The sequence below is a fragment of the Atractosteus spatula genome, chromosome 1, assembly GCF_055471065.1.
Source record: "Atractosteus spatula isolate fAtrSpa1 chromosome 1, fAtrSpa1.hap1, whole genome shotgun sequence".
Classification (NCBI taxonomy): Eukaryota; Metazoa; Chordata; class Actinopteri; order Semionotiformes; family Lepisosteidae; genus Atractosteus; species Atractosteus spatula.
In genome coordinates, this window is record NC_142706.1 from 36,637,070 (window position 1) to 36,651,375 (window position 14,306).

General features: G+C 33.7%; 1 protein-coding gene across 1 annotated transcript in view; it reads right to left on the reverse strand.

Annotated features, from left to right (window-relative positions):
- The window catches only part of stx18 (syntaxin 18), a 47,099-nt gene that overhangs the window by 22,410 nt on the left and 10,383 nt on the right, over positions 1 to 14,306 (reverse strand). Inside the window, exon 2 of the mRNA XM_088921042.1 lies at positions 3,686 to 3,753. Within this exon, the coding sequence (XP_088777168.1) occupies positions 3,686 to 3,753 (68 nt within the window). The remainder of the gene's footprint in view (positions 1 to 3,685; positions 3,754 to 14,306) is intronic.

Genomic DNA, 14,306 nt, shown 5'->3' on the forward strand with positions numbered 1-14,306 from the left:
ACTAAAGATAAAGGGGGAAACCTGGTATACACTTCCCATGCTGGTAAACTGCTTTAATTATATAATATTAAACGACAAATTGACCGATTTAAATCTTTTTTAACTTTTTACCTTTAACTTTTTGGACTTCCATTTAATATAACCTACTTTTAATATATTTATAATTAGGTTTGCAATTTCTAAGTTTTGTGTAAGAATTTGACAGAGCATGGACATACATTGCTGATGTGCCTAATGGCTAAATACCCATCCACCAATTAATGCAGCTTAAATATTATGTAAATAGAACAACAGTTTGAAGATGTGCAAGTCGGGGGCATCCGTATGTACTCCATACTTGTCCCCTCTGCAAGGTTGTTGAAAATAAAAAAAGGAAAATAAAAGAAAAAATATGATGCCAAAGAAGCAACAGTTTTACATTAATGAAAGGTAGGCTTTGAAGAGGTTGTAAAAAAATGCAATGTCTATGGTGCCTGTATTTGATGATGCTCTTTCTTAAACAGAGTATAAACACACTTCTGAGATTAACAGTACATTTATATGAAACTCCTTATCAGGTAATTGTTTTGGAAACTAAGAACAAATCAATACTAGCACATACATCACAATAACAAACCGTGCTTCCCTGCCTGATGATATTTTAAACATCTGTATTTGATACACACAAAGGAGGCCATGGATTTGGCACTTCCCTGTATCTTAGCAGAGCGTGCAGCAAAGTCCTATTTCAGTTGCGTTAAAAAAATCCAAACCTGAGAAATGATCCACATGGAAATAAGCAAAGGAAGAAAAGAAGGATAAAACTCAGAAATTCAAGTGGATAACTGATCTTTTCTTTGTTAGTAACAGTAGAATAAACCTTGCCTTAATACAGCTTAAATCAAGTCAGAAGTGGAACTCAGATGAGAGACAAAATCACTAACAGTTAGGACTACCTGGCAGCTCTGGTTGAGATATCCACTAAAGTAATACATATTATTTTCTTAACGTGTACTATTCTCCCAAGGCAAGCTGACAGTGTATTGAAAACTCATTTTTAGTGTTCAATGGCAGACAAGGCCATTGCAAAAAATATTTTCTGAGGCTACATTTCAATACAACAATGAATTAGAGCAACAAAGAAGTAGGCAGAAACTTTCAATTTAATGATTATTGTATTTTATTAGGGCAGCACAATGTTTAGCAATGCTGCCTTACTGTGCTAGGGCCACAGGTTTAATTCTTTGGTTGCTATCTGTGTTGCGTTTGATTGGTCTGCCTGTGCTCACATGGGCTTCCTCCAGGTGCTCTGGTTTCCTCCCACAGTCCAAAAACGTACTGGTAGGTTAACTGGCTTCTGAGATAACTGGCCCTGGTTTAAATGTATAAGTTTTGGCTGTTTGTACCCTGCAATGGACCACTATCCCATCCAGGGTTAATGTAATGTTAAGTTATGGTGCAAATGTTTGCAGTACAAGAAAACTGAATTGTAAATTATATTGTAGAATTGCTTCCATTCACCAATAAAAGGTAGCTTCTTCAATTCATTTTCTAAACTGTCTGGATCATTGTAAAAATTGGGCATGTCGCAGCAGTTCAGATTAGGAAAATGTCCTGACAAACACTTATTGTAAAGTTTGAAGAATGAAGTGGACTGCGGTACACACTGCTTTAAGAATCCCCCAGAAAGGTATCATTATGAATGAATAGAACTGACTATTCATTAAAAGGTCATGCAATCAGCATGAGCCCAGGTTATTGTCATTTGATTTTCACGGCGTGGATAGAAGTCCCATCCCCAAGCTGTAAACTTTATTTTATATATTCAGAAAAAATATTAGCATATTATTAAATTCAGTGATTATAAATCTTAAAGTAAAAACTCACTCTGAAGACCCCTAAGAGCATTTAGGGGTACTGCAGTGATGCTTCACCATCTATTCACAGTATAAGTGCATACTACCCTCTTGTGGAACTGTTAAGAATTGTGGTTCATCTAGCTCACTTGGTTGCTATTAAATGATAAGTGTATTTCACTCAGCCAATATATATATATATTGCTATATATATAGCATTCTAATGGCACATAGCAAAGATTAGTGTAGTCCTTTAGTGTAGGTTTGTTACTGGGTAGGAAGTGTTTTTCCCCAACGTCAGTAAGCAAAGAACAATAAAAATTCAGAAGACCGTAACAGTCTAGGCTAGGAAAAAAAATAGGAAGATTTACTGTTCTTGAAAGAACAAAATTCAGCTAACTTGGTTTACTTAAATAGCATATTGAATGACCAAACAGCTAGGGTCTCTGTTTGATACCTCATCTTAAGGATGACACCTCTGCTGGATTTTGACCAAACAGAAACTTCTGCCAAAGCTGCAGTGATAAATGTCAGACATTTATCATTGCTGACAGTTTAACCGGTCATTTCTTAAAGATAGTCTTCGGCTTTTAAAGATGAATGTGCACAATTAAAACAAAGTACTGCAAAGTGAATAGAAATTTGCTATTTTGGTAGCCTATATTGTTATCATCTTTATACAAAAAAAAAATGCTTAAATTAATGATGTGGATAAGAAAAAAATCTATTGTTTACTGGGAGAATCCCAGCCTCAGGATCCTCCAAGTATCACTGACTCCATGTATTAGAATTTTGTGTTAGTAATCAGTCACTTAGCTGTCTTACATTGGACAAATTCTCTAAATTGACAGACATGACCGAAACTATAAGTGCAAGTAAGTCAACTGGTAAGTGAAGGAAAAAAGCTAAAGATATTAAAAGCTAACACGTAAAAAAAAATGCAGTTATTGCTGTATTAGTTCTAATAAAGAGAATGAAAAAAAACATCTACATCCCAGACATTAATGTAAGCCTTTTTTAATAAATGTAAATCCTTTAATAGGTTTAATCCACAGTAAAGCAGATGTGCTGAGGAAGAAGCACATTCTTACCTGTCACAACCAAACTGTATATAGTTTTACCAAGTACCTCTATGTAAAATAATTTTAGAAGCCAAAACCCCCCTTTTCCAGACTGCTTGCAGATTAATTCCTTACTTTTCTCTTACCTGCCTTTCAGCATTTGGATTAGAGAGAAAATTTGATTAGACCTAAGGGGTTACTTCTTTTGCGGTTTTCTAGTCAATTACTGCAAACAATCAGACAAAGCTCTTTAAGGTATCCTAAATCTTCGTGGCTTAACTGCACTTTCCCACCAAAGTAAACTTGGCTACTTTAACCAGTTCTCTTTTCAAATGCACCTGTAATTTTCCTGTAATCTCAAATCTGTCAGAATTGGTTCCCATTTGAGGCTTAGATGTTATTAACACTAAGTATAAGAACTAAGATAACCTGCATTCTACATCAGTTCTGTCCAATTTGCCCCTGTAAAAAAAAGACACAAGCCAAAATGCACATCTAAGTATCCACTAAAAGTGTCACTACTAAAAAACATAGCTGTTTTTGACAAAATAGCCTTGGAACTGGGTAGCAGAAAACTTGCACAACATTAATTTCCACTGTTCCTAAATTTTCAGGCAGCTTTCCCTTAATTATTTGGTATCTTGTCCTTTAAAAAAGCAAATTTAAAAATGAGCAAATTATCAGAAACAATACCTAAAGCAAGATTTTCCTCAGTTTTCCACTTTAAATATGTGCAGAGTATAAATACACTTTCACTACATAATCACCATAAGTGGGAAAATATATTACCTGCCAGCATTAACATAATCTTTTCTGTGCTGCAAGAGGAAATCTTTCAGCTTGGTGATGTTGGAAATCTGAAAAAGAGACAAAAAAAGACCAACATTAATCAACATTCAAATATAGGTTTTTAATACTCTGTAATAATTACAGATGTATAGAAATAACTTCTTCTAGATATGCAGATAAAGTAATGCTCTGCCTTCAATGCAGGAGATTACTCAGCCATACAGAAGACAAAGACAAAATACACTCCTCTAAAAATTAAAAACATTTTCAATTGAAGTACAAATTAGAAACATGTTAAATCGAAGTACCATTCTAAAGTGGTGCATGTTTCCTATTAAAACTAAAAAACAACAATGCTGCATTATTGAAAATAAAATGTGACAATGAATATGAAAAAGATCTGAAATGAATAATAAAAAGGTTGAACATGAAACTCTCTGATCAATGTAATTATAACATTGCTGCCACTATATAATAACCCTCTCTCTTATCCCTCACAAATAATTCCAGCAATACTTCTAAATCATGTTTCTGGTACTGATATTGCAAGACTTAAAAACAGCTCGTATGCAGACACAAAATCCTGAAACAATCTCTAGCTTAAAGAATGCTTCCCTATAACAATGCATTCTATATATGGACCCCAAAAAAAGACAGAATTCTTAACTGTTACGGTGCTATTTTAAGAAATTAAATATGAAGTTTTTAAAATCAATTTTTTTGAAAAAATACTGAAACTAAGTTTATGTTGAGGACATGCTATAAGGAAAATCTGATCCTCAAACTGTTTAAGAAAAAAAACTACAGAATTCAAAGACAGATTGTATGGTGTCGAAGTTTTCAGGCAGTGTGTACTGAAAATTGAAAACTGGAGCCTCTAAAGAATAAAAGCTGTTGTTTGCATCTGGATAAAAGTTAATTGTGCTTGAGCTGCTTTTACAACAAATGCAGCCCCCTCTATGGTGGGTTTTCCTTGTCTTTAGAAACCTTGTAGAGTAGTAATTAAAAGAGATCTTACTTTGAGATCTTAGAGTTGTGGGTTTGTCAGCAAAACACCATAAACAAAACTGATAAATGATTCAGCTTTCTTTGGACTTCCTACAAGGCCATTGATATATACTCTGTCATGTTCAGCTATAGGTATGTTTCTTCTTTTATTCTTATGTATTGAAATTCAGTGCAGGTGAGATGCCCGTTTTCTTTTCGGATGACTATGAAAAAATGAAAGCCATCTATCACCCTTACTGCATCAAACTTCTATATAATCAACACAGAACAGCAGTAAAAAGCTGATGATTCTTGCGATGTAACCCTATACTACAGTAGCACATAAGGGAGGATTACTGATCACTGTAAAACGGATCCTTTGTACCTACACATAATACAAAGCTATATACATAAATATGGAATAATAATATATCACATTATGTATAATAACAAAAAATAAAAGTGGTGGTGACATTTGCAATCTCACCACTCTTGTCTTAAGCTAATAAACATATACACTACTTAATCCATCAATGTATAAATGTCAAAGTAAACGTACTCCAAGTTATGCTTCACAATACAGCAGTACAGACAAGACCACTGTGAAACACAGCATAACCCCCTGTGCACAACCTCAAAAGCACTGTGACACTGTGAAGTATCAAATAAAGACACAAGGGCCAACAGTTTGAGGAATCAAAGCCTTTAGAATACTTGCTCAAAGAAGCTTCTGCCAGCTGCCTGACTGTTGTAAGGTGAGAGTTAGAATGTAGTAAAAATGTGGGGTCAACTCCTGTGGGAGCTCACCTTCCTGTGTTGGCAGAGGGAATATAAGAGGTGCCCATGTGAATTCTCTAAAACAAGCACCCCACAAGATAAAGCCTAGCTTATCTACAGTTGAGCAGCTCAGCAATATATGCTGACTGCAGTGATTGAAGTGAATCTGTCTGGTCTGCGAGATGGAGGAACACTCATTTCACTCCAGTGATTCTTGAATGAGCACAGAAAACATTCACAGCAGATTTCAACAGAAAAGAGAAATTATGATTAATGTCCCTTTTGGGCATTTTCTACTTCTGTTCTTCATTTTCACAAGGACACGTCGTCGCCAAACATAATTATGTAGTTAAATTTTACTTCCTTTATGCAGAAGGATTCATAATGTAGTGTGACTGCTGATGCATAAGTGCTGCCACATATCGCCCACGTGACTGCGGCTATGGGGTTTTCTCCTATATATAAAGCACCTTAGGATTGAAAAGGTCTAAGCAATCACAAAGAATGATTTTTATCAAGCTTGCCTTGTTTATAAAGATATAAATCTCCCTGCAGGCAAAACTCCTTGACAGCAGCAGATGGCGCTATGCTTGCAGTGTTCAAATGCAGACTTTCCAAAATGTCAAGTGCCTGGTGCTCTGTTGATTTGTCTCTCATGTGTATACGTTTCGGCTTAGATTCCCATTGCAGCTATGAAGGCTTTACAAAAGGTCACAGGGATCAATTGCTCTTGTAATTTAAGACCCTAAAGAGCAAGTAATACTTAAACAATGAGGTAGGGGTGGCCTTGTACTTAAAGGGTAGCTGAGACCAAGGAGACAGTCAGCCTGGCTACATCTAATCTCATCATCAAAACTCTTACCTTTTCACTTTCTGTTTTACATCAGCAAATACTACAAAAACAAAAGAAAAAAAAACATGTTAACTTATTATGAAAATTAAAAGTTGGGTTTAGCTGCAGGCTTGAACAGTAGGTGGCTACACTTTGGCATTTTAAAAGCTAGTTTAAACACCCTGATTAAGATCACTGTTACTGTTAGTAATTAGGTTACTCAGTGACTATCACTTACTGAGCCATCTTAGCTGTTTCAAAGTGTTCCTTGTGAACATAACAAAGAGACTGTGTTAGTTTATTTCTCAGCAAAAACAGTCAAAACATAGGGGAGTTCTATTCTTAAATGTTAAATTGTACTGTGCAACTGATTGTTTTAAGGCTTCATCAGTTCTTTTGATGGCATGTTTTGTCTATTTTATCTATGTAGATGCATTCACACATTTCTGGAAAAGATTTGTTCTGAATATACATCTGAAAAAAATGATACTAATTTAATTTAAAAATAACACATTGGCAGCAGAGCCATAAAGTACTATATTCCAATGCTTAATTATAAAGTACATTTTACTTGTTAAGGCATCGTTTATTTTTAATGAATTTTAAATTGAAAGTCAATGAATGTCATTTGTGTTTTTTATGTTACACTTAAATTATTTTTCAAGAAGCAGGAATAGGCTTTAATGACTCAAAATCCACAGGTGTTCCCCCTCATTTCTGGCTGGGTATCCCCATTTTGCAGGAAACCTCCACATAGGTATATCCCTATAACACATAAATTCTCCCTGAAACATAGAATAATTATATTCAACAATACAACAGAGCATATAGCATTAAAAACATAACTGGTCAACAGATTCTCTCTGTAATGTCAGAGGAGAATATGTGTGAGTGTTGATTTTACATATTGTTCGTACGGGGGCAAAACATTTCCCTTTGTCTCTGGGGACACCAGGACAGTGTCTGAGGGTCCCCTGAATCCAAGACTGAGAACAACTGTTCTAAAAAATAATGAAATCAGAAGTACTTGAAGCTTTGTCATTAACACAGTACTGAGTAATGCAGTTGTCACTTCTATTTATTAATAACAAATGTGCTTTGGATGTAAGTGATTTTCAAGAAATTAGTTATACTTTTGTCCGCACATCGTTTCAGTAATATCTGCCACACTTTTCAACTGATGTAATTAATCAAAAAAGATGTCAGTTAGTGCACTCTCTTTGCTTCTATAACGCAAATGTATAAATATGTGATAAGATTTTATTCATAATAAGAGACTGCTATAAATTCATAATGCAAAAAAAAGAAAATATATTAAACCAGGACTTATACCGTAGCTTACATATTATAGTTGCCAACGAAATGGTTTTGGTCTTCTATTGTTTACAAAGAGTAAGTTCCTAGTAGCTTAGACTTTTAGAAGTTAAAATTAAAACCAAACCATTAAAATGCTGCAGGAGATATCACGCATATCAGTGTATGCAAGTTGAAACAGGTTCCAATTCTTTTGTTTTCAAAACAATTTAATATTTTGCCTGCTGTGCTTTATGTTCTGAATAATACATTTCAAATTCATACAATTCATCAAACTGAGCTCTAATGCAAAGACAAAAACACTTCAGGCCCTTTAAACAATCAGTAATTAAGAGCAGAAAGATTATGCACATGCCATGTTTTAAAGACATGTAGGAAACAGATGTCTAAAATTCTTCCTATATATATATACACCTAAAGCAACTGTAAGAACTGAAATTATAAAGGTCCGCCAGTTATTACAGTGGATAAGCTTTTATTAACAGTAAATAGTCTATAAAGGCTTTTCTTTTTCCAAGTAAAAAACAAGCATGCTTTGTCTCTGGAATCTTACAGAGTGGAAGAAACCATATTGAAATAGTATACTAAATTAAAAAAAGAAAAAAATGAAGCTACCAGAATCCTGCAACTAGAGTGTAAATAAAACAACCCTACAAATGGTTTTCAAAATAAGACTATTTTTTTTTTCTCATTGTACAAGGATTCATCCAAGCATGTGGCTCAAAATATTAAAAGAAATTAGTGCTTGGTTCTTGGATTAACTAAAAGTCTAGGAAAATGTACATGGTTGCTATCATACTAAGGTAAAGCATATGGAGCTGATCATAACACAGTAGTCTGATACAGTCATTACCACATGACCTGTAACTTGTTGACCTCCACATCGAATCTTGCTAAAGGCAAAATTCTGCTTAAAGTTGAGTACATTACAAACACAATATTTAACTCCCAACTATTCTATAAACATCAGGTTGTGATTTTACAGGATTTAACTTTTTTGAATTTACTGCTAAACGGTCTCTTTACAATACTGCCTAATCTTTTCTGTGTTTGTTTGTGTAGGCCATGGCAAATTACATTTATAGACATTGTACCATGAGAGTCAAATCAATTATTATTTTTCTAACCCTGAACCTATTTAAGAAAAGGCCACAGAAAATGTTTCTCTCTTTTTGTTTCCCAAAAAGATGAAAAGTCAAAGAAAGAAATGTTCTATTTAATGAAAAAAAGCACATATAGAGACTGCCAGTCAGAATTATGGTACTGTGATAAAAACCAGATACACTGCAGACATAAACACTTTAATTACAACAATAATACAGATTTGTGTTGAAAATGTATAAATATAAAATGAAAATCAACAAAAAGAATCTCTACATTAAGTTAAAGATTTGAGCCTTGCTAACTACATTGGACATTTAAATTTAAGGTTTCAAAAAGACATTTAAGGTGTCCAGAAATATTTTGTGTGGCACAGGCTTCAACATTTTAAGGCCATAACTCATTTACTGATTTATTGTAATAATTTTTGAAAGCTCATATTTCAATTACGAAAGCACTGGGCTTTGAAAGTTTGTTTCAGTTCTTAATCACTGAACTGGAAACTACTATTATATAATATTTAATAGTAAATAAAAGAGGGATAAAACAACCTGAATGCGTGAACTATCTGTTACAGTATACAGTATATAAAGTACATTTTTAGGACACTTTAAAAAAATAGTGTAGATCTTTGACTGTTTTGACAGATAGCTGTAGATACAGTCCAGATACAATTACTGCAATTATGCCAAATAGTAGGTGCAGAACAGTATGCATTCAAAACCAACATTTTATTAGTAAGTTTACATATCATATCAACGATATTTCATCCATTGCTCAGTCTCCAGTAGGCATTCTTTGCTGTTTAGCTTTATCGTTTTATATGAAACACTCACGATACCTTAATTCCAAGTCTGAGAAGTCATGAAAGTCCTTCTTAAACCAGCAGGAAATCCACTGATTAAAGTATACTCAGATGTGAAATGACTTCATCACTATTTAAAAGGGTACATGTTTTCCGTAAACAGAAGGTGAATTTAGTAGTTATGAAAAACATACTTTTTATGATAAAAGATACTGACAAGCAGCCAATGAAAAGGTCAAGCTATCATTATCCACTGAGATTTCAATAAAATTCAAACTAAAAACTCCAATATATGTCAGGCAGTGTGTTGCCGTGAAGAACACAGGGCAGACAGTAATACTATAACCATCTTAAAAGTTGTACGTGGGGGTGTTAACACACAAGAGGAAAAATGCAAGTTCCTTGTGAGGAACTCCATATACATATTAAATTTATTCTGTAACAAAAGTAGTAGAAGGGCATAATATAGATCCGGCATTCTGCAAAACTATTAAAAATCTTTATCACCATTTGGAATTTGACAGATATAGGTTACTAAAGAAAATCATATATACTGATAATCGCCTTAAAATAGAAATAATTGCACTGTGAGTGACAGTCACTTGATGTAATATGTATTAGGAATACTATCCACATGTCAACTGGATACATCACGTCTTGTCATAATTATGGCTCTGCAGCTATGGGTACCCACAACCGCCTAAAGCAAGTTATTTCTGGAGCCATCCTAAGGAGGATTTAATTAAACAAACAAGGTTCATTTCAGGTTGGTTCTTGAATGAGAAATGTGTCACGGTATGATTACTGGTTGACATTTTAAGATCCATATATCAACCAATTTGAAAACTATACGTCACCAAGTTTTAGAATGCTGGGAAAAAAATGTCCCAACTTTGCCAAGTGCAATTAATCAAACAATTAAAGCAAAAAAAAAAAGAGTCTGAAAACCTAAACCAGTTTTGGTCTGGCACAAAGAGGTACGCAATCACAGAGTAGTAGATGAAATAAACTAAGATGTGGCAAAACACGATGAAGTGAAATAGATCAGAAACTACTCAACTAAAAATAAACTTAACCAACTTGTGCAGTACAGCCATTCCACAATATATGCAGAAGGGACTGCCTTACGAAGAAGATGTGAGAATATTTAGAAGGGATGTTCCACCATTGCCAGTCTTGTTCTGTCGCTCTGGAGTGGCTTAGCTGGTAAGGAACTCCACCTCCTAGAGCCCCCAGATCAGTATTCAATTTTAGGCTTTGCTATTAGGCAGGGATTCTCTGTGTTTCCCACTGTGGGGTGCAGTTTGAAACAGCAGCAAAAGACGACGGTGCTCTGAGTGAAGTGAGAGTGCTCTTCATTGTCCCAAGTAAAAAAGGACTTCAGACTAACTGGAATTGCCAAGTTTGGAAGACATGATAAAGAATAATATGACAATTACAAAATAAAACAATGTGTACTTTATTTTTACCTTTATCGCAAACATGAACATAAAATGTCTTCTTTTCCTCTTATACTAAAAACGTACCGTATATCTTACTGCACTGTAAGTTATGGAAAAGAATGCCACATACAAAAAATGTATTTTGCATTATGCTGTATTTCAATAAACAATAAAACAGAAACATTTTTGATTCAAGCAGTATATTCATATACAGTATAAAGATCTTCTTTACAGATAAACTTTTATTTTGGGTCACACCAGAAGTAGAAAAGGGAGGTATACACCATTTACTAGAATTAACGTTGAGAAAATTTGCATGTGGCTTTCAGCACATTTATGTAATCATGTGTGTATGATTTTAGAAAAACTTCAGTCGTACACACTTAAAAGTATCTCTAAATTGAAAAGCACCTATTATCCCTTCTAATGTGATTCCATTAAAATCATTTAATAAATGTACAGTGCATGTTATTTCTCTTTTTATTTTCTGTCCAATCATTTGAGAGGAACTGTTTAGGTAAATTAATTAGCTTTTTACAACAGTAGAAATCATGGAAACAAATCAGATAACTGTGAATTAATCTAAAATCAGTAAGACTTCCAGGATGAGTAGAACTAAAATCATGGTGGACAGAGAGTACAATAAAAGCTTCACTTAATCAACAGTTTATGTTGTTTTAAAGAAAGTAAAAATCTTGTAGCTCTCTCAAAACGTATAGTATATGCTGTACACATTAGTTCAAATATGGGCATTGTAAGGACACATACAAGTGTAAAAGATGTACATAAAACACTACACATTTGTTTTAAAACACTTATAATACAAACCAAAGTTAGAGAAGAAAAAAGCTTTGCAAAACTTTAAATAAAGAAAACATAATTCAACACGAGCTTGCACAAGATGATGTTGTATAATCACATGCTTATCTTACTAAAAAAGTTTTCATGTCTAGCGTGTCTAATTTTTCTCACTACAAAACTCACGACACAATAGATCTCTTCCTTTACTTATAACCCTAAATACAGATGTATTGCACACACTGAAAAATTGATTCTCTAGTTATTACCACATTAGAACTTTTCAAAATACATTAAATTGTTAATATTGTTTATTCCATTAAAAACTCATTAAACACCTTGATTACATTGTAGCAACTGGATAACAACTACAATGAAACAAAGGAATAATGGGATCACTGAAAATATATCTTGTATAAAGTAGGTCTTCTTAAGAGACTTATGAAGTCTGTATACAACACAAAATTGAAAATATCATTTCATACTATGTTGTACACAGTGTTAAATGAAACACTATTTAACTTGTTGTATAAATGTATTTTCTGTATAAAACACAAATAAACAAGTTCTGATTTAAAAAAAAGAGTTGACTCTCACTTATCTATAACAGACAATACTGCTCCATACTACGGAGACCAGTAACGTAAAACTATGGATTTTACCATCTAAATCCATGCACCTACCCGCACAGTTTTAGTCTTATATCCAAAAATAACTGCTCAATGTTGAAAAGCACTACAAATATTTATAGGCATTTTTACTACTTTAAAAAATCAAAGTAAGCAACTTCATCATATTACTAAAATATTTAGCAAGCACAGATTAGAGGGCATTCTTGGCCTACCGGGCTTTATAGCAGTCAATAGTGGAATTGTAACATAATACCTTTTAATGTATTACTTATTATTTCAAAAATATGAAATTCAAAGAAACATTTCAAAACTAAGATAATTAAAAGGAGGGGTAAAAAAACTGATTTCAAACTCGTTTGAGAACTCATTTCAAAGCAACATTTTTAAAGGGCAGCTTTAAAGTGACAACATATTATATTTACCAAACTTTCAAACTATACACAAGCTGTATCCTCCGACTAACCACACATTATTATTATTAGCTAATCCCAGCCTACACCCGAACCTTAAAAACGAGGGCTCGCCATATCATCACTGGTCACTCTTACCACATACTTTGATTTCTGCTTAAATTAAAAATTTAAGAGCAAAGTTCAAAAACAGGCCTCTTTGCCAGAACAGACGAACAGAAGAAATGGGTTTGTGGTTATCATTCAGATGAATCTTTAACATTTCTGAACGAAAACCTTTACAAAAAATCTTGAAAACAAAATTGTCACATGAGCAAAATGTATTTTAAATTTAATACCATACCAATTTCAAGACTGACTGAAATTTCCATCTCTAATATTATTCTAAGAGAATATTTTAATGTAACATAGAATGAACTTTATATTTATGGTAATGTGGCATACATAGTAATGTAGGACTAATGCAATATCATCTCAGGAGAGTTTGCATTTAAAATCACTATCCAAATTCAGGACAAATATATCAGAAAAACACTCAGAAAACATTATGGAATTGGCACATATAAAAGTAACTTTGAAACCCAAACTGTTCTTACTGAATTCATGATTGATGCTATGTGTGGTTATGACTATGAAAGACTTCAGCTCTACACATATTTAGCTGGTATAGTTCAGTGTAGAAGTTGCGAGTTTTCTGAAAGCTCATTCACTTTAAACATTGACATATGAGAACAGGACCCATCTACTACACTTTTAAGTATGCATTCCACTTTTGATTTTTAAATGATGCTTGTTTTGTTTGGAACACAGAAAAAGATCATTTGTGCTCTGCTCTCTATTTGTGTATACTCTGTATATCAGGTGGGTAGCTGTGTCAGCATGCGTAGGCTGCAAAGGAACAATAATGGGTTTATTTCATGCTGAAAAGAGAAGAAAGAAAACACAACATTTCAGCCGTGGAGCCTTCACAGCCGAAACGTTGTGTTTTCTTTCTTCTCTTTTCAGCATGGAATAAATCTATTATTTATTCTGTATACCGATGGTTGTTTTAGGCAATGTGTGTTGCTGGAGGTTCAGCACCCAGAAATAAAAAATAATCCCTTTTAGTTTTTTTAGCTGTAAGCTCCACACACATTCTCAAACAACAAAATTTAAAAAACTCTATGTACTGGCTCTTTTGTTAGTGGATAATTTTCAGATATAGCAGACATAGCAATTTAATCTGTATTAACCCCCCCCCCCCTCCTGCTTGAATACATTATAAAGAGTGAATTCACATTTAGAAAAGCCACATAACTGCAACCCAAAATTAAATCACATCAGGCAGAGGTAACAACACTCAATAATGGCTTACCTAAAAGCCTGTACCAAATATACAAATGAATCTTTAATCTTTATTTGAACTTACTTGCCTAAAAGAATAGTGCAATATATAACAAATTAGGGACTCAGGCACAGTAGCAGGTTTGGTCTCCTCAGAGAGAACACTCCTATCTATCTCCATAAACCTTTCCACAACATAG